This window comes from Eumetopias jubatus, unplaced genomic scaffold (assembly GCF_037043125.1).
Source record: "Eumetopias jubatus isolate StellerSeaLion01/CBP00866 unplaced genomic scaffold, mEumJub1_p1.0 scaffold_13, whole genome shotgun sequence".
Taxonomy (NCBI): Eukaryota; Metazoa; Chordata; class Mammalia; order Carnivora; family Otariidae; genus Eumetopias; species Eumetopias jubatus.
The window spans coordinates 44,120,488-44,147,000 of NW_028274819.1; the positions used below are offsets into that span (position 1 = coordinate 44,120,488).

Below are 26,513 nucleotides of genomic sequence, written 5' to 3' on the forward strand. Positions count from 1 at the left end.
CACACACACACTCACTCACTCAGTCACTCACAGTCAAGGGATCGGAGGGGTCCGGCCGCGGGGGTCTGAGCCGCCCTCTGTCAAGCGCCTGAATCTCACTCCCACACCTTACACACTTACACACTACCCACTTACACTCACTCACTCGCTCACTCAACTCACTCTCACAGTCGAGGGACCGGAGGGGCGGGTCCGCGGGGGTCTGAGCCGCAGGGGGGTCAGCGCCTGAGTCTCATCCCCGGCCAGCTCGGCCCCGCCCCGCCCCGCCCCCTCATGCATATGCAGCACCTCAGCCTAGCAGCCCGGCCCCCAGACGGCCATTTGTAGCGGCGCTGGAGGCTGCGTTCGGCAGGCGTTGCGGAGACGTGTGGAGGAGCGCGCCCCCCGGCCGCTGCCGCCCCTGGCCCCTGCGATCCTCCCGCTTCTCCGCGCTTCGGGCGCGACCCGGCCAGCCCGGGCGCCGCGCCGCCGCCCGGAGCGGCCCTCCCGGCAGCTCCCGGCGCCCGGGACCCCCGCCCGCCGCTCGCCCGCAGCCCGCCGGCCGCACACGTCCCCGGAGCCGGGCCTAGGGCGGGCGGCGGCTCGGCGTGGCCGGGCGGGCTCGGCGGCGTCCCCATGGCCGCCGCCGGCTGGCGGGACGGCTCCGGCCAGGAGAAGTACCGGCTCGTGGTGGTCGGCGGAGGCGGCGTGGGCAAGTCGGCGCTCACCATCCAGTTCATCCAGGTGCCTGGAGCGGGCCTGCCGGGGGCGCCGGGGCGGCGGCGGGCGGGTGCTCGCGCTACCTGTGGCGGGGCGGCTGCCGCGACCCCGCCCCGGAGGCGCCGCGCGGGCCGGGGGCGGGTGTGGGGGGGTGCGGGCCGGGCTCTGCACTTCTGCCCTGAGGCCGTGACGCCGCTCTCCTGCCTGCCCGGCGCCTTGTGCGGCGTCCCGGGAGTCGGGCTTCTCAGGAATGTGTCCGGGAGGGCGGAGCTGGCAGGGTGGGAAGCGCCGATCCACCTTATCGCTCCGGTCGGGGCCGAGCCCTCCCGGGAGGCAGCGCCGCCGCGCCGGGCTTCCTGCCCCGCGGCCGGGCTCGGGGCGTCGGGTGTGGGGCTGCAGCCCCTCGCGCTGGGTTTCCAGCCGCCGCGGCCGCCTCCTGCACAGTCGGTGCGATCGCGGTGGCAACTTGGCCGCGGCTCCGCGTGGTCTGCGGGTTTCTCCGCGCACGCCGAGCGGGAGCTGCCCGCTTCGAGCTGTGTGTTTCTCTTTGTGTGTGTTTGTGCTTTTCTTTTAAGTAATTTCTTAGGTAATATGTCCGGGTGGGAGTGTGTGATAATGCCCGAGGGAAATGGTGGCTTCGAGGAAGTTAAGAATGTTCTCCGATAGGGGTGAGACCATTTCCTAGGAATTCCTGGTGCCTTCCTGCTTCTCGCTTTGCCAAGGTGAAGTTTGGGATGGGCCAGCTAGGAGATGACCGACCGGGGCGTGCCTTCTGTATCTGTTCCAATAACCCACTCCTCCACTCCCTGCTGTCTCTGGTTGCTAGAGGCGAAAGTCAGGGCTTGTGGTAAAGAAAAGGGCGTTGGAATCCTTCATTCTTAGGGTTTGCTCTTAAGAGGTTTGAGTGATCTTTTTCGGGATTTTAAAAATGAAAAACCCAGATGTCTCTCTGCTTTTGTCCACCTAAAAGGTGTGGCACATGCTGGGAGAGAACGAAGGTACCCCTTTATACAGGTTAAAAAGATATTCTTACTGTATCAAGAGTAATGTTAAGATGCTTTGGTGAAGAATTAATTTCTGGTTTCCGTTTCATCCATTTGTTATCAGCTGAGATACTTAAATGGCTTATTTCACTTAACGTTTAGAGTGATATTAAAATACAGAGTACTGTTAACATAAATGTGATTGTTACCTTTCACATTGACTAAATGAGCAATAATGCTGTTATAATATTTCAAGGGGTTAAAAACTACTACTAAAGCCTTTGTGTCCAGGAAGAGAAGATGTTTATGTAATGCGCATTTACAGTATGCTCATTAATTGGGTTAAAAAAAAATCACACTGGGTAAGAGGTGACTTTGGTTTAAGTTTCGCAGGCTGCAGAATCAGGGCCGGCATTTTCCTAGGGCCGAGAGAGACTTTAACTGATGGCAAAGCAAAACAATTTATAGCTTAACCTTTCTTTGGGGACTGTAGTCGGGGGGCGGCAGTGGTGGTGAGGAGTGAGAGAAGAATCCTGGGTTCCAGTATTATTAGTAAAGAGTCACCTGAAAGGTTAAACTACACATACTTAGGCCCTTTGTGGGGGGGGGGCATCTGAATGTATTTAAATCTGTAAGTTATTTAATTAAGGTATTGGAACCTTTTGTGTTTGGGAAATAGTTTTAGAAACTGCTAAGATAACAATAATTGCTGTTTTTAAAAATGATTCTCTAGAATTCATTTGTTAAAGAAACACCTCCTTTATGAATAGTACTGTACCAGATGAAAGAAGTAAAGGAGACGGGTATGGATGAGAAACACACACACACACACACATATAGAGGAAAAAGTGAGCTTTGAGTCAGCTTAAGCGTCTGTCTCTTGCTCTGTCATTTATTGGTTGTGAGAACACTGCCAGAATATTCAGCTTCACTGAGTCTCAATTTAATCATCAGCAAAATGGATGGGATCACACATTGTTTATAATAAATCCTTTAAATTACCGGAATGTTCTTAGCACTGTGTCACATAGTATGTACTCAGTTAATGATGGCTATTAGTATAAGTGTCTGTAATAAATCCTTTAAATTACCGGAATGTTCTTAGCACTGTGTCACATAGTATGTACTCAGTTAATGATGGCTATTAGTATAGGTGTCTGTGTATAATTCTGTAACACATTTAAATGCAAAGGGAATTCGGAATTGGGGAAAAGTCAATTTGGGAAGAATTGATAAAAGGACTGTATAGGCTTTGTGGGAGGGAGAGAGAATGCATCTTATGTGAGTATGGGGGAAGTTATATGCTTGTTTGGAGAGGGAAGGCAGGCAGGGAGGGGAGTGGGAGAGGCAGATGAGTTGGAGCCAGTGAAAGGGGGGAGACCTTCTGCAGAGGTAGAAGCCAGTCCACCTGGATGGAGTCTCAACTCTGCCACTTGCTGCATGTATAATCTTAGATAAATTACCTAACCTCTCAGTACCTCAATTTTCCCCATCTGTAATCTGGGGAAATAGAAAGTACCCTGCATACTCTCTTGTGGTGAAAATTAAATGAGTTGACCTATGTCAAGAGCTTAAAACAATGCCTAGTGCATAATAAGTCTACAGACATTATTATTGTGATATTAATCTTATACTGTGGAGCTAAAGTGACTATTTATCATCTACACTTAATAGAGCCACTATTTATTGTCTGACTCTTGGGAAATCAAAATTCATTCTGCTGTGATTGTCTAGCAGTAGTAATTGGAGGGCGAGGATGGCAGCAGGATAATAATCTTAAGTGGAAGTCAGTTCTCGTAGGAGATCAGGATGACACAAATTGGTTTTATTTACTTTTTAAGTCTTCTGAAATGACACTTCTTGGTGTTCAGTATATATTTTTCTATTATATAATCTTGAGCAGAAAAAATATAGTAAATTGGTGAATGGAGAATTTAAAAACAACTTTGTCTTTAGCCTTGACTTTCTTTAACCTTAGATGTACTTGGGACCTGTGCGTATGAAGAGCTGCAAAATAGGAAATTAAGGCAATAATTACTTAATTGAGGTGCCTTTTCCTTTTTAAAAATGAATTTAGCAGATCATAAAGTGTATAAAAATGTAAAATATGTGGAGTTAATCTTTCTATTCATAGTTTTTTGAAAAATGTTTTAAGTTTTTTGGTAAATAGAATACCTAAATGAGAGTAAACTGTAGTTAGGAAATGATCTTAACATTGTACAAAGTGAAATGGAGAGTGTTTTCCATATCTGGATTCTGGGTCTACCTACTCAGGTGATGTTGAGGAATCTCTTAATCTCTCAATCTTTTCAAGGCTTTAGTTTTTTTTTTTTTTTAAGATTTTATTTATTTATTTGACAGAGAGAGAGCACAAGCAGGCAGAGAGGCAGGCAGAGGGAGAGGGAGAAGCAGATTCCCCACTGAGCAGGGAGCCTGATGCGGGGCTCGATCCCAGGACCCTGGGATCATGACCTGAGCCGAAGGCATCCGCTTAAACCGACTGAGCCACCCAGGTGCCCCCGCCTTTTTTCTCCATAAAATGTTGAGTTTGGGTGAACAAATTTCCGCGCCTTTGAAACTCTAGGTTCTTTCTTATTTAGTTAACTAGCTGTGTGTCTTTAGTCAAGTTTTTTGGGTTCTCCCAAGCCTCAGTTTCCCTGTATGAAAAGGGAGACTAATAATAGTACCTTTAGGGTTTTTGGAATAAATACAATAATGCATGCAAATTACTCGGCACAGTGCCATCTACAGAGTAAATTGATAATAATTGTTAACTGGTTTTATTTGCTGCTATTACTGTGTTGTTCTTCCAAAACAAAATTTGTAATTTCTTCATTTTTCTTTGACACATAATCTGGTCTATTAAGTCTTCAGCACCCCCCACCTCCCACCCCAACCTCAAAACTCCCCTCTTCACATTGTGTGGTCTTTAGGTGATAAATGTTGATCCCGTTTTGAGTTGGGGAAACTTCTTATCAGTTGCAAGTTGATTTTTAGGAAATTTGGAGTAATTATTGGGGTTTTGAGTTAATGCTCTACCTGCTAACTCTCAGAAGAGAACATATGTGTTTTACAGAATTAGAGGAATTTCCCAGCTTCTAGTCTTTGTTTAGCATCCTGACTTTATCGAGCAGTTTGTCACATTTTGAGCTGTGTAGGGGGTAGTTGATTGCTCACATGTTGAGTGTTAGTCTTGCAACCTGTTAGTCTGGACCTGACTCAGTTAGTCTTGCAACCTGTTAGTCTGGACCTGACTCAGACATTGCTTTTTACTCAGTTTTGTCTTTTGCTGAATGCTTTTTCATTGACTTTTCCTGGGGCAGAGATCCTAGAAGAGATTTCAAGACTCAGGTATTTATATTATAGTTAATTGATCCGTGTGTGAAGGGCAGGAGTTTAGGTTCTGAAATTGGTGCTCTACTGCAATGTCTTGAAGACACTCTGCAATTAGAAGTCACTTAAAATAACTCGTGCCTGTGAATTTGAAACTATAGACTTATTTTTGGTGTGCATATTTATTGCTTTACATTTTCAGAGTAATTTACAAATGAATTCTTAGGATTGAAAAATAAGGCACCTCTCCTGATGGTGGTACTTACTAGAGATTGTCTCATTTTGGTAACACCAGAAATGGATCTGCTGGCAATTACTGCATAGAAGTGGTAGGCATGCAGGGAAGAGGTTGGCCACTTTTGTCAAAGGAGAAGCAGAAGGAGATTCTAACCTTAGGTCTCTTAAAACTCATTCTTTTTATTCCAACATGTGTGCGTCTCTCCTTAATGGCATGGGGAAAGTTGCAGGAGTGTAGTGGGGACATTTCTGTTGAGTAGGTCAAGAATATTGTTTTTCCCCTTGATATAATACCATTAGAAGGCAAAGTGGTGATGACAGGCAGCTGCCTACTGGGATGAGATTTTTAATTCACCTGTGAGGCTCAAATGTGGGTCTTTGCAAACTTGGAAGTGAAAGTAGTTGTTAATTTGGTTAGGAATTAAATTGGTAACTTTAAAAGGGGGGAAAGGGTGGGAAAAGAGACTCTTTTTCCCAAAGATTTTATTTATTTGACGGAGAGAGAGAGCACAAGCAGAGGGAGAAGCAGGCTCCCAGCTGAGCAAGGGAGCCCGATGTGGGGCTCCATCCCAGGATCCTGGGATCATGACCTGAGCTGAAGGCAGACCTCAATCGACTGAGCCACCCTGGTGCCCTGAAAAGAGAATTTTTGTATTTTTAATTTCTAAAGTTTCCTTTTTCTTTTTTCTTTTCTTTTTTTTTTTTTTTAAGAGCGGGGCAGGGACAGAGGGAGAGGGAGAGAAAGAAAATCTCAAGTGGACTCCCCGCTGAGCTCGGAGCCCATCACAGGGCTTGATCTCAGGACCCTGAGATCATGACCTAAGCCCAGATCAAGAATTGGACACTTAACCGACTGAGCCACCTAGGAGCGCCTAAAGGTTCCCTTTTCAAAATAATTGATCTCATAAAATTGAAACAGATTTTGTGATGCCGTATGAAGATTTCTTTCTTCCTTCCTTTCTCTCTCTCTCTCCCGGCCCCCTTCCTTCCTCCCTTTCTTCCTTCCGAGGAAAAATAGAAGTGTCTTTAGAGTATTAGTTCTATATGCCCTCCTTACTGAAAAGTGATAATGAATAAAGACTTAGACTCTGTCGGTAGACATTGTGGAGTTAATAGTGAATCTTCTCGCAAGGCCTTGATCTTGAATTACTTTGGGCAGAGTTGCTGAGTCTGTGTTTGGGATTGAAACTTAGTTTAAAGTAATGACCTTGGTAGGACTTTGATTTATTTCTACTTTGCACAGAGAAACAGCTCAGGCTTTTATGAAAAAGACAAAGATTTATATATTTACTTATTTTCTGTGTGGTTCTGAAAGAAACAAAGAAATGTAAGTTGTCTAAAATTATGCTACTGGAGACATAGAAAGAGTTCCTTGTCACCTTATAAATCATATTTTATTTTTAGTGTTTTATAAAAGCAATGTGATTGTTTATTGGTTACATAGCATTAAATCATAGTTTAATTAAAAATATTACAGTCACAGAATTTGTTGTTTGTATATATTAATAGTTTAATATTGCCCGCCAACTTATCTTGTCACCTCATATGGTGATTTTTTTCTAGGAGAAAGAGCTTTGTATACAAGTAAGTACATGTTCAGTACTTGAAGTATGGATATAAATGTCAAAGTAAAGTCCAATGTTGCTTTTTAAAAAAAACCTTACTCAGATTTTCCATATGCTAACATTTTACCATATTTGTTTTATCCCTTCCCCCATCTTTTTTTTTTAATCATTTGAGTGTAAGTTGAAGACGATGACCCCTTATTTTTAAGTCTCTCCATGTATATTTCCTAAATACAAGGACATTTGCTTACATAAACATAGTCTGGGGCGCCTGGGTGGCTCAGTCAGTTAAGCGACTGCCTTCGGCTCGGGGTCCTGGGATCGAGTCCTCATTGGGCTCCTTGCTCAGTGGGGAGCCTACTTCTCCCTCTTCCTCTGTGATCTCTCTCGCTTTCACTCTCTCAAATAAAGAAATAAAATCTTAAACATAAAAAATGAAAAAAATAAACATAGTCTTAACTAAAATCAGAAATTAACATTGATTTATTATCACTAATCTAACATGCAGAGCTTTTTCAGATTTTGCCGGTTGTCCCAATAATACCCTTTATAGCAGGAGAGAATCTCAGATTATGCACCGCATTCCATTTCCATGTCTTCTTTAATTTGGAACAGTTCTTTAGTCTTTGTGTTTTAGGACATTGACATTTTTGAAGAGTGAAAGTTATTTGTAGAGTTCCCTCGATATGAGTTTGTTTCCTCGTGGTTAAATTCAGGTTATGTATTTTGGGGGCAAATAATAACACAGGAATACTGAGTTCTTAGTGCACTCTATCAGGAGACATAAAATAGATGTAGATGTGACTGTATATGTGTTTGCCTTTTGACTCAGTAATCCCAGATCTAGGATTTTACCCTGAAAATACACTTCCATGAGTATGAAAATATACATGCATGAGCTCACAGCATTGTTTGTAATTTAAAAAATTAGAAACAACTTACAGAATAGGAGAGGGATTGAATAGAATGTGGTACTTTTACCCGGTGGAGCATTATGTACCTATTAAAAAAATAAGAAAGATCTCTGTGAACTGATACGAAGTGCTTCCTAGGATAAATTGTTCAGTGAAAAAAAGTGCAAAAGTACTATATAATGTGCACTATACTACCTTTTGGGTAAGAAAGAAGGGGAAATAAGAAAATATATTTTCAATACTGAATGGATAAAGTAGAGATTAATGAGATTATTGGTTAGCCATAGGGAGTGGGTAGGAATGAGGGGGAAGGGGTAGAGATAATGGGGTTGGTGACCTTTCTGAGGATGCTTTCTGACTTTTGGAACCATGTTTAATGTTTCACATACTCCATAAACAGCAGATACCAATACAATCAAGTGATGAAGAAAAAAACTACCCTAAGGTGGAATACAAACAAATAAATGAACCTTATTTCAAATGAGTAACATAACCACACTGAAGGGGGAAAGAAAAAAAACTAACTTTTGAACTGGGTGTTTGGACTATGTCCTCTGGGTAAAGACAAAAAGAACTCGAAACAAACATTGAACTCTAGTTATTAGGCTGTGTGTGTGTGTGTGTGTGTGTGTGTGTGTGTGTGTGTGTGTGAGTGTGTGACAGAGGCATGGGTTTTCAATTCTGAAATGATTTTCTATACTAGGATTAAGCAAATAAGTAAATATATTTTGGAAAATGGGAGCCAACTTTCTCACTGTGGAAAGGGGGAAGGTTAGCATCAACTCTGATGCTTGATTGGAATTGAAGATACTGGCGTAAATTAATGGTTTAAAAATTATAGATGCAGAAATAGATGCATATGAATACACGTACACACATCTGTGCATCTTTTTTCCAGCTCTAAGAGTGTGTAGAAACAGTGACTCCCCATTAGCAGTGAAAATACCAAGTACCAGATCTTGGTTTCTCAGTACCATTCTTCACTAACAGGAACCTTAGAGAAATGACTGATCCCAGGGCTAGGGCAGGGAAAAACAAAGATGAGCTTGGAATATCGTGTAGTGTCAGAAAGTAAGGAAGTGCTCAAAAAAACACAAAACAGTGGTGACATGTCAGACACAGCCAACCCAGAAGGACTCCCACTGGCTAACTCAGGGACAGTATAACCAAATAATTATAGTAATTGATTACTGTCCATAAAGTAGGAATCTGTGAATCCATAGGGATAAATAAATAAATGAAGGAGGAAGGGAAGTTCTTCCTTAAAGGTAGAATTCTGACTAATAAGCCTAGAGGAAATGGTGGAATTAGGTAATCACTATTTGGCAGTCTTAACAATTGATTTGAGTCAGAATCCTAAATAGATGTTATAGCTATTGGATTTGAGAGTAGCTGGATATTAACATAGTCTTAAAGTATCTGCCCATGAGATATTATTATCAAGGGAAAACAGTAACCACAGTGGGGAAACCTGGCTGACATCACCTTGACCAGGTGATCAAAACTAGCGCCTCTGATATTGCTTTAGGTCATGATAATAAGCAGTTTGTTTTACTCAGTTATGTTAACAAAATCTGGTTTTCATAATCAGTCTAGCTAGGCACTTTGTGAAATTAAGCCTAAAGAAACCAAGTTGAGGCAAAAAGGGGACCAACTTTGTTTCTGTTTAAGGAGAAAATTTCTGCCTAATTTTCTAGCCAGGTATCTCTTGAGAGAGAGGTTGAAAAATTTATGTTAGGTCACTGCCGATTTTGGCCCTGATCTTTAGCATAATTACCTCCCTTTGCACTAATCTTGTATTTATATATATATATATATATTTTTTTTTCTCTGTGCTCTGTGGTAGGTTTGAATGGTAGATTCTCTTTTTAATGATTCAGATTTACCTTAAAATTATTCATAATCTTGGGGCACTTGGGTGGCTCAGTAGGTTAAGTGTCTGCCTTCGGTTTAGGTCATGATCTCCAGGTCTGAGTTCAAGTCCCGCATCGAGCTCCTTGCTCAGCAGGGAACTGGCTTCTCCCTCTGCCTGCCACTCCCCCTGCTTGTGCTCTCTCTCTTCTCTGACAAATAAATAAAAATCTTTAAGAAAAATTATTCATAATCTTAAACATATTTAATTAGAAAAACAGACTAATAGTGTTTTATTCCCACTATGGGAAATGAGGAATTTAGCAGTTTTGGTTGCTGTTTGCACCCATCCCGTTCATAAATTTAGTGTCCTTATTTAAAGCAGCCAAAAGTATGTGTTGCAGTGTTTTTAAAAGATTTGGGTTTTTTTTGTCTTTTGCATTCTGTTTTGCTGTTATAGTAAATAATAATGGTATTAACCCCTTTCTTATGAAGGGTTATTGCTTTTATTTGCCATTTGTATCATTCTAACTGGTTTCAGTGCTTACAATAGCCTTTATCAACAGCTAGTTTTTATTTTGAATTGTGATTTAGAGAATACTTTCAAGTGCTTTTTGCTGAAAAGATACCTAAGATATTTACTTTTGCATAAGTGATGATTTGGCTGGATGTAAAATTATTGGGCCCCAACATTTTTGTATTAAAACAATGGAGGCATATCTTTGTTTTCCATGTCTTTACCTTTATTTGGCTGACTGGCTTCAAGTTTCCATTCTGCAGGAATAACTTATTTTTTACTTGCATGCCTGTAGCCTTCTCTCATCATTGGAAATGGAAACATTTATCAGGATAGGAGTAGAACTTTTTCTCCGTTCCCTAGTTTTCCCTGGGAAATGATGAAACACTCTCAGGTCCGGGAAGGTTTTCTTTTCCACTTTTATTCATTTTCTCAGTCGTCTTATGAAATACTGTTTATGCATTGATTCTCTGAAATCATACCATATTGTGTTAAGTTAATCAGCAAAAAGGATAAGATAGTCTCCATCTTGGAGAATTTGTTAAATTTGCCTCTGTATCACTGATGAAATTTTCTGGATGTGAAATCTAATTACTGTCTCAAACCGATTTAATGCCCTTGATATCTCAGTCTGATATTAACCAATGGTAATGTTCTCTTGTTTTTTTCTTAAGGCCACAAAACTGCTACTTTCTAGTTTGTTACAGTTTCCAGGGGAGGAGTTTCTCCTTGTGTGGTAGAGTGTGTTTTTAAAAATGTATTCTCTCACGAAGAGTTGATTTTAGCTGTTCCTGGTGTTGGAGGTGAAGAACTGGCCATCTTTCAGAATTACCTTGGGGCACTTTGATTCCCAGTCTTTTTTGATGCTGAAGGGCAGGCAGGTTGATACCAGGGAGTGATAATTTTTGGAGTATCAGTAGGATTTCAACAAATGTGAAATTCTATTAAACCCACTCAGACATTCAGTTAATTTTGGGGTTTTGGCTGAGAGATATAATTTTGGAGAAATAGAGATGGTTAAAAGGGATAGTTTTCAAATTTATTTACCCTTAAGACTAAGCTTTCTGCATTGAGCCACTGAAGAAACTGGGTGGACAGTGAGAGAGAGAGAGAGAGAGAGAGAGAGAGTGCGTGCGCGCTGTAAAATGAAGATCAAGGCAAAGGTTTTTCTTGTTGTAGGTACAGAAATTGGAATGGCTTAGAAGCAAAAGAATTCCTTTCTTCAGCGTGTGTGTGTGTGTGTGTGTGTGTGTGTGTCTAGTCTGTAGTATGCATATTTTATATTGTGTATAGATGTCTTTTTATGATTTCATACATAAACTATTTTGTGCTTTTTAAATTAAAAATTTTTTTCTCTTTATTTTTTTAATTTAAATTCAATTAATATATAATATATTATTAGTTTCAGAGGTAGAGGTCAGTGATTTATCAGTCTTAAATAATACCCAGTGCTCATTATGTCATGTGCCGTCCTTAATGTCCATCACCCAGTTACACCATCCCCCACCTCCCTCCCCTTTAGCAACCCTCAGTGTTGTGCTTTTATTCATTCATTCATTCATTCACAAGAGACAGAGGCAGAGGGAGAAGCAGGCTCCCTGCGGAGCAGAAAGCCCGATGCGGAACTCGATCCCAGGACCCTGGGATTATGACCTGAGCCCAAGGCAGATGCTTAACCGACTGAGCCACCCAGGCGTCCCAGTGTTGTGCTTTTTTTTTAAAAATGAGATTGCCATCTATTTTTCACAGTAGTACTTTAGGTAATTTATATGTTATAATGTATATTTTTAATGGTATTCTAAAGAATTTTAGCAAGAGATTTTCCAGAATATTTACAGTATCCTTAATGATTTGTGGAAAGGCATTATAGGACTGATTTTGCATTGTTTCCTTTGATATGAAATATTATACTTTTTATTTTTAGATAATTTTGATTTCAGTTTGGATATCTCCTTAATAAAGTATGTATTTGGCAAAGGATTGAGTGGATCCTTTTGTGGATTTCTAGCTGTGTTGGGCTGTGGTCAAAGAACATGACCTGTAAATTCTGTTTTGGAATATTAAGGATTTTTAATGGCCAAACATACCATTAATTTTTGTAAATATTCCAAGAACATGAGAGAAGAGTATTCATTTGTAGCTCATAAGGTGCAAAGTCTTACTCAAATCTGTTAAAATGGAATTTGTTCATTATATTACCCAAATCTTCTGTATCTTCCCTTTTTCCTTATCTATTTAATCTGTGAAACTCTGAAATACATTTATTATAATTATATTATTTTATAATAAATATCCCATGAAGACTGCATTTTATTTTTTCTTCATATTTTTTATTTTGCTTTATTTTGATGCTGTGTCATCTGGTATATAGAATGTTATGATTGAATCTTTCTGTCTGTTAAAATTCAGTAGTATCTTGTGTGGAATTTAACCTTGATTTTGATCCTGTGATATTATGTTGCCACTCCTGCTTTCTGTTTATATGCATTTACTTCATTTATATTTCATGTTTCTTTTTTGGTCATTTTCCGGTAAGCTTTTGTGAACAGTACTTAATGTGATATTTAAAAGTCAAATTTGAGAGTCTTTGTCTTTTAGTAGGGAATTCAGCCCATTTACATTTATTGTATAATTTGATTATGTATTTGTGAAGTAATCTAGATAAATTTGGTTTTATCCTTTTTATATTTTCTTTCTTAAAAATTTTTATGTAGGCTTAATTGAATTTGTTTCTATTCTTTTATTTCCCCTGCACTGAGAGTATAAATGTAGAGATTACTTTAAAAAGTAGAGGTTGTTTCTGTGAAACTTATTCCTTGTGGTTGCTTTTGTCGTAGGCATATGCAGTCTATGAAATTAAACACCACAGCTGCCATGTTTTTGTTTTTTGAAAAGATTTCCTAGATCTGGAAAAATTCATGCTGCTTATCTGAGAAAAGATAGCGTGAGGTAGTGCAGAGAATCCTTTTTGTGAGTCCAGATTTATTTAGAACTTAGTTTAGCCACTATATGACTGTGGCTTTGGACAAGATAACCATTCTGTATCTGATTCACTTTGACATTGTTTTCAACCCTGTAAACACTAGAATGTTTAAAGTAGAATAAGTATTTTAGTAGAGGATTTTATTTATTTATTAAAGATTTTTTTTTTGAGAGAGAGAGAGAGCGAGAGTGAGAGCGAGAGAGAGAGAGAGAGTGTGTGTGTGTGTGTGTGTGTGTGTGTGTGTGTGTGCGTGCACAAGCCTGGGGAGAGGCAGGGGGAGAAGCAGACTCCCCATTGAGCAAGAGGGGCTCAATCCCAGGACCCGGAGATCATGACTTGAGCCAAAAGCAGACGCTTAACGACCGAGCCACCCAGGCACCCCAGTAGAGGATTTTATAGATTTGGAATATTTTGCCTGAATGGCTGCCCCTTAGTTGTATTTGTACATTTTATACTTTAGATTTTGAGAGTCATAGACCAGGAATACTTTTGTTACATAGAAGTAATCCGATAGCAAAATATTTGTTAAGGTTTATTAATTGCTAGTATTAGGTCTTAAACAGAATACAGTAAATAGTTGGGGGAAAAAAGTGATCTTAAGAAAGATGAGTTGTAGCAGTTATGGTTCCATAGCTGCTAGTTATTGAAGAGGACAAAGATCATTTTGGATTTCAGAGTTTCTCTGTAATTAAAAGATTATCTATATGTAGCCTGTGTACATTTGACTTGAATCTTGAGTTTTAGAAGTTTTAGCAGTTGATCCATAGCATTCAGTTTTATTGAAAATAGTCTTTGGAGAAGATAGTCCTATTTTAATTTCTTTGTGGAAATTCTGACTCAGGAAATGTAAAACAGCCTGAGAGTAAGGTCTTAAAGATTTATTACTTTTGTCTTATTTCCTGGTGGGTTTTCTTTTAATGCCTTGTTTTTGGTTAAATGATGACATGTGGTTGAGATTACAACAGTCAGCAATTTGTTAGCTGAAAGGAAAAGAATAGTAAGCAAGAGTCAAACTGCAAAGGAAGTTTTGTGATAGATACAACATTTTAGAAATCTTGTAGAAATGATATGTGACTATGAAATTTGTAATTTTTGTCCCTTTTGTCTCTGAAATTAAGGTGTGTCAGTAATGTAGGGAAATTGTCCTTGTGTGTGTGTATGCATGTGTGCAAGCATACACAGATGTGTATCTTACTCAAACTGAGAAAGGAGTGAATTTAAGTTTAGAGACGGGTTCATGGGTTTTTGGAATAAAAAAAGGAGATAAAATATAAAACAGTGGACTAGCTCTGTGATAATTTAATGACTTGCAGATGCTTGAATGGTTATAGTAGCTTAATTGAGTACTTTGTGAATTTATTATTTTCATATATTGGCATAGAATTTCCCTGCCAAACTTGTTTTGAATTAGCTACTTTTTAATTATCAAATAACTTAATTTTAACAGTTTCTTATAATTGCTGCAGTGTTATATGGTCACTTTTCATTTAGTTGAAAGTTGAGAATGGAGTAGGAATTGGTGAGGTTACATATCAGTAATACACACTTCATCAAACGCTGGAGTCTTGGGATTATTTTCTTACCATTATAAAGTCTCATAGGTTCTGTGATCATAATTTTAGCAGGTGTTAAAATAGGATGGAAGATTTTGTTATAATGTTAGATTGTGAGTCTCAGTTTTTAATTTTACATTTAAAGACACTGATGTTTTGTTTATTTTTTTCTCATTCCTTAGTTGCAAATTATGTATTTACTTAGATTTCTCTGTAGCAGTTTCAGGAAGGAGCCATTGGCTGAGCTGATTAGTCAAATGAAGTTGTCTGACATGGGTTACTTTAGTTTGTGGTTTTAGATGAACAGTACATGGTGCACAGCTGTTGCTCCAACAGCTTTGTTCCAGCTGTCTTACTGGCCTGTCACAAAATACCCCACATTCCTTTTTTTTTTTTTAATGGAATCCCTTGTAATATTCTATACTTTATTGCTTAACATGGATCCTACTAATTACTTTAATGACTTCTTTACTTTTATGCCTATCCATAGGTATTTATTTAGAATGGTGCTAAAATGGTTGTGAATAATAGATTTAAGCCTTGTCATATTTATAATTTTTTGTTATTGAAGTTGCAGTTGTGAACTATTTGTACAAGTAGTTAACATTGAAAAAGGTACCAAACTTAAATAATGTCCCCAAATAAATAGTTGGTCTGTTCTAATTTCTTATTTTAACCCTGAGTTTGTATTAATAAGCTTCAACAAAATTATAAGATGAAAAGCCACAATACAATATGGTTTATAAAGCTTGTATAGTACTTACATAGGTAGACTTTAGTTTGTGGGTTTTTTTTTTTAAGATTTTATTTTTACTGAATCTCTACAACAACTTGGGGTTCAAACTTACAACCCCGAGATTAACAGTTGCATGCTCTTCCGACTGAGCCTGCCAGGTGCCCCTAGTTTGTGTTTTTGATAAAGTGGTTGGACTTGATTCAGTTCATTTTGCTATCTTATACATAACTGAATTATAATATGGTTTCAAGTTTTGTTTTTTTTTTAATAAGGAACAGGGACCTATGCAGAATATTTTGAATCAATAATGTCTAATGTATATTGAATATGTTCTGTGTGTTAGATGTCATGCTATAAGCTTTACCAACATTGCCTCATTTAATCTTTATAGCTTATTTCTTTTTTTTGGCTATGGAAACTGAGGCTCAGAGGTTAAATACGTTGCTGAGGACCCCACAATAATGGCTGAGATGCGACTTGAACCTATATTTTCTGAGTATAAAGCACCTATGGGTGCTAAGGGCTACACTATACTACCTTGCCCAAATAAAACACTTTTCGTTTAATGAGTTACCTTAGTCTTTGAGGGTTTTTTTTTTCTTCCATTTTTTAAAAAAGTTAGGTTCATGAAGCACTCTACATTTAGTTGAAATTAGAAGAGCTGGGATTGAATAGGGAGTGGAGTTTTGTTTAAAGTGTCACCTTGCCTCCCTTTCTGCTCCCCTGCCTCCTTGTGATCGATGTCCCATTACTCCTGTACTTGCTGCCTTGGCTACTGCTCTCTCCAGACCTGGCAACCCCCAGATACCTGCACATACTTATTTGAATTTCCTGCTCTTACACAGTGTGTTATGTCTGGAGAAACACAGTCTCATCACACTTAGTCACAATCTTGTGTGAAGTGCACATCCATGACTCTTCTGAACCTCTATCCTTTACCAAGTATGCCCTTTTATCTGACTAATTCTTAGTCATCTTTCTAGATGTGACTCAGGGTTCATCTCCAGCAAGCCTTTCCCCAGGGAATATCCAGATTGGAGTAGGTGCCCCTCCCATAGTATCCTGTACATTTTTTTTTGGTGAACTTTCTGAGAGTAAGTTGTGGAAGTAATGTCCCTTTAGTGTTTTTACTAAAGAACGAAAAAGAGTCTTTAATATAGCCTTAGTACAGTTACCCAAATCAGGAAATTGTAATACTCTTATCTAACATAACATTATTTAAACTTAGTTCTTCCAGTAATGTCCTTATAACAAAAGAAATTTTTTTTTGGTCTAGGATCCAATCCAGGATTGCACATTGCACTTATTTTTCATGTTTTTTGTTTTTTAGTCTTAAAGTTATTTGTAAAATATTCCACAATTTGGGTTGTCTGATGTTTTCTTATCATTAGAATCAAATTGTGTAGTTTTGGCAGAAATAGGACAAAGGAAAGGTCTTCCTCCAGTACCTCGTATTAGGGAAGCACATGTTGGTCTGTTTTTCCCAATACTGGTGTGGAATCTTACTGCTTCGTTAACCACTGAAAAGTGATGGCTATTCCCTTTGTGATTAATAAATACCTTGTGGGTAGAGATACCAAGGCCAGGTTAATAACTAGTTATTTTTGAGCCTTTGAGGTTGTGCTTTCTCATTGTTCAACTCTTGTCCTTTTTTCCGTATCATTTCCTAACTTCTTCATCTTTCCTACACTTGCTGTTTCCAGTTTACATTTTGTGACAGGGGTGTTTTTTTAATCCCCTCAAAGAATGCTTGATTTATAGTCACATTTTCTCTAGGGGCCTCCAGTTAAACTACATTTTCTTTATTCATTGAAGGGTCTATATTTTGTTGGCCTTGGTTTCTTCATCTGTGAAATGGAGGTTCTGAAATAGATTATATCTAGGGTCCTTTGAGATTCTATAGTCCTAGGACACATGACGTTACAAGTTTTTTAAAAAATTAATTAGGTTGTTTTATCTTGTTTGGCCTTATTTCCCTACGATTTTTAAGAAGTTGTCTTCATACTACTTTTTTTTTTTTAGATCTTATTTATTTGTCAGGGGGAGAGAGCGCGAGTGAGTGTACAAGCAGGGAGGGAGTAGCAGAGGGAGACGGAGAAGCAGGCTTCCCGCCGAGCAGGGAGCCCGATGCGGAACTCGATCCCAGGACCCTGGGATCATGACCTGAGCCGAAGGCAGACGCTTAACGGATTGAGCCACCCAGGCGTCACCATACTTCTTTCTACACAATATATAAATGTCTCATTGCTTGGTTTATAATAGAACTGTCCTTACTTTGACAGGGGCCATGATATTCTTCACACCTGCATTGATAATGCCTCATCCCAAGCTGGAAGACGGAGTGTGGTATTCTTTTTTGGTGGGGTGGGGGAACTCATTCCCACAATAGTCAATAAAATAAATCCTGTCCTTCCTTGGAGTTTTCTAAATTGCTTAAAAAATAAGAGAAATAAAAAAACCCATTTGGTCCAATAGAGTTTATTACCTTTAAAAACATGATTTGTGTGTAATTTCTTGTGGCAGATTTTATAGAGTTTCTAATTATTATATCATAATTTCTAAGGAAGTGAGACTCTTGGTTCACTGTGGAATTTAGAACAAATTATTTAGTTGTAGAGGTTAATTTCATTATAAACAGACTGAAAGTTGTGTTATTTCAGCATTGTTAATACTTTTAAGTTCTGTAGTAAAAGCATTTAATGAATTATTAAAAATTGGTTGGCCACATTTTAACTTTTTAAAATAATTCTTAAGTGTTTTTATAATACCTAGAACTTATATTTTATGATTTTTGCATTTGTGTAATACTTTTGTTTTCAGAGACTTTTTGTGTACATGGTTTCCTTTTAATAGCAGCAACAATCCTTTATGATGGCAAGGTGATCATGGTCATTCTTATTTCCATCCTATAGAAGAGGAGATGGAGGTTTGGGAAGAAGCGATTTGCCCAAGGTTCTCTAGCCAAGTAAGCAGTGAAGCTGAGATTGGTTTCCCAACTCCTAAAATATACCAGTCTTCTTACTATAGACTACGAATGTTAAATTGGAACAAGAATGCCAACATCTACTAGAGGGGAACTGCAAGGAGTGATACATTCTCATTTAATGGATGAAATTCTGTTACCTCTTACCAGTATGAATTTGGGGGGAGCATTGAATTTGGGGAGAGGGGGAGAGGGAAAGAGTAAATGAGGCTTCATCAGAAGCACACTTGATGACTTGATGGGTTTCTATTAAAACTGTTGCTGAGGGCACTGTTGAAAGCTAGTGTGGGGACACAGATTTGTAATACATCCTCTCGGTAAAAGCAGCTTAGGAAGGTCGAGGTATTCACTCTGTGGATATATCAGTGTTGAAATGCACGAGAATGACAAACAGCAGATTTAGGTTCCGAATTGATTACCTCTTGGGGTAGGGATGGGGAGGAGGGTGAATATGATTGTCAAGGGACATATAAAGGTCTAGAATTGTTGCTAAGATTTTATTTCCTAACTTGGGACGTAGGGATACATATTCTTAATATTTTTTCTTCATAAAACATTTTCTGAGTTATTTTATGGTTAATGAAGAACAATAATGTACTCTGAATTGACTTAAATATGTAGTCAGATGGAAACTTAGCTTTTCATTTGATGTTCAAGGTATCATGACTTGGTTGACAAGACACAAGTGTGTTCTTTAGGGGCTTTCCTTCAGGGTGGGAAACTATTTTTTTTTCCCCTGACTATTAAAACAGCAAATAAAAGTTGAGTGCAATTCTTATTATAATAAAATGTTCATATTTGAATTTGTGAACAAAACTGTTTTGTGTGGATGTGTGTGTATAAGTGTGTTGTGATTTGCTTCTAAAATTACTATACACCATTTTTGAACATTTTTCCAAAGCACTGCCTCTCATTGCATATTGGTTACAGGAACTGATGATTAATTTTGCCTTAAATTTCCTGTATGAAGAAGTGAGACTTTAACTTTTCCCATCACAAAATTCTCACTACTATTTGTAGATGTACAGAGTGAGTGCTCACATAATGCGGTTTTAGGTAGGTGTGACTAAGGATTGAAAGACAATCTAGAGTGTATTTATGTATGTATAGTATATGTTTTTGGCTCATTAATAAAATGGATAACCTTTGGGATGAGAACATGTTTCATCAGGAGTCGATAATTTGGGGGGGTAGGATTATTTATTTTAAAAATGTGTTACCCTTTTGGTGGCCTTACGAATGAAAAGGAATTTTATTTCTAAGTTTGGATGATCATGGGAGTAGAAAAAATGCTCTTGGTGGTTATTCATCTAAAAAGCTTTGCCTTTATTTGGATACTTGTGCTTTTTGGAGAGGTAAGATGGGAGTGAGAAAAGGAACTCTGTGTTTTCCAGTGTGAGAGTATGTATACTGAGATGTTGCTAATTCTCGTAAAGAAATTGAAAACATGTCATTTATGGGCACCTTTAGATTTTAGATTATAATGTGTGCTTAAGAGGAAGTGGGTGGGATGGGGTGGGTAAGAGGTAGAAGGCTGGGGAGGGTGGAATTAATGTTCTTGTTTCTGAGTTTAGAGGTTTGAATTCTCTTTTTTGGGGGAGATTACCTACAAATGAACTCACGGTGTATGTTGGGGGTTTCTTGGTGTTTTTTCTGATAGATTTTGAGTGTCATCTAAGGACTAGACTCTTATGGTATTGACTTTTGAGAACTTGAGAAAATGTTTTGCTTTTGGCAGAGTTTAATTTTACAGGTTTTCTTTCTCTGGCATCTCCTCAAAAACAGAGCCGTTCTTCCCATTCCAGTGGCAAGTGGAAGCTGAGGTTCATTAAGACTTTTGAAGTAAAATTTGGAAAGTTTTCTACATGCAGGGTTTCCTTAACCTTTTTTGTACAAAGAACTCTTTTTGACAGTCTGGTGAAACCTGTGGACTCCTCCGAATACAGTTTTTTAAATATATAGAATAAAGTATGTAGGTTTATAAAGGAAAGCAATTACATTTAAATCCAGTTATCGAAATACTGAAAACAAAAGTCTTCCTTTTTAACTCGTGTTGAGTGTAAATGCTGTTCTGATTTATCTGTTACATGAGATATCTGTGATTTCTGTTGGTGACTGCCACAGGTACTACTATGGTGGTTGAGTGAAGGAAATGCTAAATTTCAGTTAGAGGTTAGTGAAAAAAAATTTTTCCCCCATCCACGTTTTTGAATGAAGATTTAATCTCAGGAACCCTTTTTTAATGTAGTGAAAAAGTATCAGGATTTGGAACCATGTAACTATGGGATTGAGTCTCATATTCACTACTTAACTGTCTATGTACTTTCTCAACTCTGAGCTTTAATTTCCTCATCAGTATAATGGAGATGATCATAGTACCTGTGGGGTTTTAGTTTCTTGTACTTAGAACACCCACAAAAAAACGAAAATCCCACAAGTACTGTTACCATCTCCATCTACAATCGTAGTGAATCGGTACTGTCATCTTACCAGTTTGAGTGAAGTATTAAAACCTTATACTTCCCTTTATGTCTCTTTACTCTCCCCACGTTATAATTATTTTCAGTGTTTCCTCTGCATACATATAGAACCACATCGACCATTATTATAATTTTACTTCAACTGTCAAACGTACTTTAGAAAATTAAAGAGAAGGAAAGTCCGTCATACTTGTCCATATTTTTGCTGTGTCCATCCTTCTTCCTTCCTTCTTGAGGTTTCTTCTTTTACTGTTTCCTTCCTGTTTAGAGAACCTGTTTGGCCATTCTTTTAGAGTAAACCTGCTTGTGATAGAGTTTCTCTATATTTGCTTTATCTTCATTCCTGAAGGCTATTTTTTTTTTTTTTCCTGGATATAGGATTCTGGGTTGATAGTTCATTTTTGTATGGCACCTAAAAAATTGTGTCACGTCTGGTCTCTATGGTTTCTAATGAGAAATCTGTAGTCCTTCTAAATGTTTTTTCCCTTAGGTAATATGTTTTTCTGTCATTGCCTTTTTAAGACTTTTTCTTTAGTTTTTAGAAGTTTAATATGATGTATGTAGGTGTGGATTTCTTTGGGTTTTTTTTCCTTTTTAGGGTTTGCTCAGCTGCTTGACTGTAGGTGTTTGTCTTGCCAAATTTGGGAAATTTTCAGCTATTATTTCTTTAAGTATTTTCTCAGTCCTCTCTTCTCCTTCTGGTATTATGATAATGTGAATTTTAGATCTTTTGTTATAGTCCCTCGGGGCCTTGAGGTCCTGTTCATTTTCTTTTACTCCAGTTTATTTCTCTCAATTTTTCAGATTGGGTAGTTTCTGTTGTTCTCTCTCTCACGCCATTGGATATTTCTTCTTTCCTTCCATTTTGCTCTTAGGCCATCCTCTGGATTTTTTATTTTGGTTATTCTGTTTTCCAGCTTAAGTTCCCATTTGGTTCTTTAAAACATATTTGTTTGCTGAGACTTTGGTTTCTTTTCTGAGACTTTTTTTTCATTTATTTCAAACATGTTTGAATGTTTTATCAAGATCGCTTTAATGTCTTTGTCAGATGATTCTAACATCTCTGTCATTTTGATGTTGGTATCTTTTGATTATTTTGTCTTTCTGTTTAAGATCTTCCTTTTGGATTTTCTAATTGAAACCTTGCACATTTTCATACTTTGTCCTGAGGCTTTGGATCGTGCTCAAATCATTTATTTTAGTTGACTTTTTTCATACTACTCTGGCAGGAGAAGGAAGTTGGAGGTGCTGCCTCATTACTGCCAGGTGGAGCTAGATGTCCAGATTCTCCACCAAGCCTCCACTGAAGCCTGAGGTGGGGGGACACTCCGTATTACGTCTGGGAGGGGGTGGAAGTTCAGGCTTCCCCACATAATCTTCCTTCGATACTGTTAGCGGAGAGCTCATGACAGTGTTAGGCGAGAGTTCATTACTGGTCAGCAGGATGAAAGCCCTGGCCTTCTCTGATACCATCCCATTGGAGTGTTTATAGCCTTGAGAGTGGAATTCTAGACTCCCCACTGGGCCTTTGCAGGTGGGGGTGTGAGTGGGACTACAGTGGCTTTTTTTTTTTTTTTTTTTTTTTTAAGAGGGAGCACGCACACGTGAAGGGCAGGGAGAGGCAGAGGGAGAGGGAGAGAATCTTAAGCAGGCTGGAGCCTGACACGGGACTCAACGTGGGGCTTGATCTCATGGCCCTGAGATCATGATCTGAGCTGAAATCAAGAGACTGATGCTCAACCTACTGAGCCACCCAGGTGCCCCACACAGTGGTTGGGTTTTTTTGTGTTTTTTGTGGTGTTTGACTGGAGTAGGGTAGTTATTGTCTAAAAGTTTTCCATCTTTCTGGGTTGCCCTTTTCATAGTCCTTTGGTCAGAAAGAGCATGCTTTTGTTGGGATTCTTTTTGTTTGTTCCTGTTGGCATTTCTAGGTTGGAGGCTTTTTCAGGTCCATTTCTGGCATTTTCAAGGTTAAAAAAAAAAAAAAAACCTGCAAGGGACTCGCCACAGTTTTCTTCCTTGGTTTCCAAAGGATTGGCACTACCTCCTCTTTGAGTCTTATGTTTATTTTGTGTATAATGTCAAGTTTTACTTTTGCCTAGCAGGAGGAATGGAGAAAGTTTGTGTACTCCCATCTTCCCAGAAGGAAAAGTCCTTTTAAGTTTTTTTTTTTGGTGTGGTTATATTAAGTAATGCTGTAATTAATACTTTCCTCCAGTGTTTTTATTTTTTTATTTTTTAAAGATTTTATTTATTTATTTGACAGAGAGGGAGAGAGCGCGCACAAGTAGGCAGAGTGGGAGGGAGAGGGAGAAGCAGGCTCCCCGCTGAGCAAGGAGCCCTATGTGGGGCTCGATCCCAGGGCCCTGGGATCATGACCTGAGCCAAAAGCAGATGCTTAACCGCCTGAGCCACCCAGGCGCCCCCCTCCAGTGTTTTTACTCTGTTTTTAAAATTTCTCTTGACTTTAGATTATTAGCTTAACAATGGATTAATATTTTTATGCCTCTTGATTCACATTGCAAGTCATTATGCCATTCAACTTGATTTTGTAATGAGCTCAGCTATTGTGTTTGAGGTGCTTTAGGGGCAGCTATGTGAAGCCATGTGTTATCTATATTTATGATTGGAGGAGTAGGGTAGTAAAGAGATCTGGGCTGAGAGAGATTTGGGAATATAAAGTGATAAATGATTGTTGAGGGTAGCTTGTGTAGATGAGGCTTACCCATATGGAGGAGAGGTCCTCATAGCTCCAGATGGAACTCTGGAAGGCTGCCATTGAAAAGAGGACAGGAGGAAGAAGAGGGACAGAATGACCGAGGAGGATGGGCTGGAGAACTAGAGACAAAAACCATGTTCGGTATTACGAAGAGAGTTTCAAGAAATGTTGTGTTGAGCAGGGTCATGTCTTAGATGGGTTAAGCAATCTAAGGGTGAAAAGTCTCGATTGGTAATGAATAGGTCACAGAGGGCAGTATTAGTGGAATGATAGGAATAGAAGACTACACTGAACGGGAGGTTAAGAAAAATATTGATGGTGGAGGGCGCCTGGGTGGCTCAGTCGGTTAAGCGGCTGCCTTCGGCTCAGGTCATGATCCCAGGGTCCTGGGATCGAGCCCCACGTCCGGCTCCCTGCTTGGTGGAGAGCCTGCTTCTCCCTCTCCCTCTCCCGCTCCCCCTGCTTTTGTTCCCTCTCTTGGTGTGTCTCTCTCTGTCAAATAAATAAAATCTTTAAAAAAAAAATACTGATGGAAGAGAAAGAAGGAAGGTAAACACTGGGGTACACGTGTTTAAAATAAAAAAAAAAAATCTTATTTATAGGCTGAAGAGGAAGAGCTGGTATGGTAGGAAATACACCAGAGAAGGGACTGTTGATGGCAAGGACCTTTGAGAAAGTGGAAGATCGAATCTAGAGCACATACTGAAGCATCAGAAGTTGAGCAGGATAATGATACTTTTTTTCCTCCCAGAAGGGTAGAAAATAATATGTAGTGTGATTTTTGGATGAAGGAGACATTTTAGAAACAAGGGAAAGCTTGATGGGAGTCTCCGCTAGAAATAGGCAAAATAATCTAGATGTACATAAGCGCTTTGCAAAAATTTTTTACCCAAATTAGTAATTTCATAGCTTACATTACAGGCATATCAGAATTGAATATATTTTTAAAAATTTGCTGATGATACAGCAGTTCTTATATCTTAAAAGATAAATGTCAATAGGATGAACAGTTAAAAAACAAAATACAGTGAGTGTTTTAAATGATCTCTCATTGAGTAGCAAAAAGGTCTAAAAAAAATAAGCCCTTTTTAAATGATCAATTGACAAAGGTCCATAAAAGGTTACCTATTATAGGTAAAGGTATGGGGATAGAGATACTCTCTCATACTGTTCCTGAAATTATAAATCCAAAAGCTGAATTAAGCCTTCAATTTCACAAACTTTGGCCTAGTAGTTTTTTTTCAAAGAATTTTTCCTGATGTAGTATAATTTACTATATGGTACAAAGATTTATATACAAAATTTCATGACAGTGTGACTTAAGTTAAAATTTTAGAAATGGCTTATGTGGTCAGTAATAAAGATGGATTAAATAGTGGCCCATGTTATTAAAATTAATTTTGAGACACTTTGGTAAGGAAGAAATGCTCATTAAGTAGGGGAGGGGAGTAGATTATAAATGCATATACAGTACAACACAAGTTTAAGTGTGCGTATGGAAAGGACTCAAGAGTAAGCATTCTTGGATGATTTTAATTTTTGGTGTTTTTCTTCTCTGTGTCTGGGTTTTCTGCACTGCACTTATAATATATCCTATAATGGGAAAAAAACTTTAAAACTTCAGTGCTGCTGAATGCACTCTTAAGGGAATACAATTGGTATAGCTTTCTCAAGTATAGTTTGTACTTTATCAATAGCCTAGCCTTCTCCTTTGACTTGATGAGTATGCCTCCAGGGATTTTTACTAAGGAAACGAGTAAGCACCATAAAGACCATTTTACAAAGATTTATTATGACATGATTTATAATAGTGACATGCTATAATTGTCCTAAATAGGCCAGTGGTTAAAATATAGTTCATTCTTCTAGTCGATGTAAAGCAGATCAATGCAGCCTATGAAAAATGATTTTAAAAATCTATATGATGAAACAGGAAGTTCCTTATACTATAATTTATGCAAAGAAAAAAATATAAAATGGTATGTGTTGTCCTGATTTTCATCCTTAAAATAATAGAAAAAACAGTGGGAAGAAAGAGACCCAAATAATGAGTTATTTTCTTCTTTATACTGTTACAAGTTTTCTACAGTGGTCATTTTATAATTAGAAAGTTGTAAATAAATTTGCTAATCGATAGAAAAAGCCTCTGTATGTCTTTTACTTCAGTTAGTTTCTCTCTTATATGGTAAACACAGAATAGACTAAAACCAAGATTTCTTTTATCACTTAAAGCTTAGAAAAACATCTCTCAATCTGGTGCACACTTTCCCTATGATCAGATTTTCTTTTATTGTTATATCTTTTATAAGAGATCTATGTCTTGGTTTCTGTTTTGCTCTAATGATAATATATGTGTGATTTTTTTAATTGATTAAACTAAGTGAAATATTAGTGAAAATTTCATTAAAAATAAGATTTTTTTTTTTTTACCTTATCGTATGCAAAGATATAAGCAATACAAAGGTATGTAAAACAAAAAGTAAAAGCTTTCTGCTACAACCATTCATTCCACTCCTGCTTGCCTTCTCATTCTCTGGTTGTATGTAGCCTTCTCATTCTCTGGTTGTAGCCACGTAGGATAAAATCCAACCATATTCAGTGTATTAGGTGAGTTTTGACAAATCTGTATGTCAAAACTATGTAACCATTACCACAAGCAAGATACAGAATATTTCATCACCCCAAGAAAGTCCCTTGTGTCCTTCCCCAATTAGTAACCTCCAGAGATAACCACTGTATTGACTTGATCACTCTAGTTTAATTTTGCCTGTTTTGGACTTTATATCATGGAATTATGCAGTATGTACTCTATTGTGTCTGGGATGTTTTTGGGATTCATCCATGATACTGCTTGTTTTGGTAGTTTGTTCCTGTTTGTTGCTTGGTAGTGTTCCATATTATGCTATACTGCAATTTATTTGTCTGTTTACTTGATGGAACATTTGGGTTGTTACCAGTTT

At 38.4% G+C, this 26,513-nt stretch overlaps 1 protein-coding gene across 1 annotated transcript in view; it reads left to right on the plus strand.

Moving 5' to 3' along the window:
* The first annotated feature begins 545 nt into the window (after positions 1-545).
* RRAS2 (RAS related 2) overlaps positions 546-26,513 on the plus strand; it is a 72,809-nt gene continuing 46,841 nt past the window's right edge. The window contains exon 1 of the mRNA XM_028116901.2: positions 546-723. Within this exon, the coding sequence (XP_027972702.1) occupies positions 616-723 (108 nt within the window). The 5' untranslated portion in view covers positions 546-615. The remainder of the gene's footprint in view (positions 724-26,513) is intronic.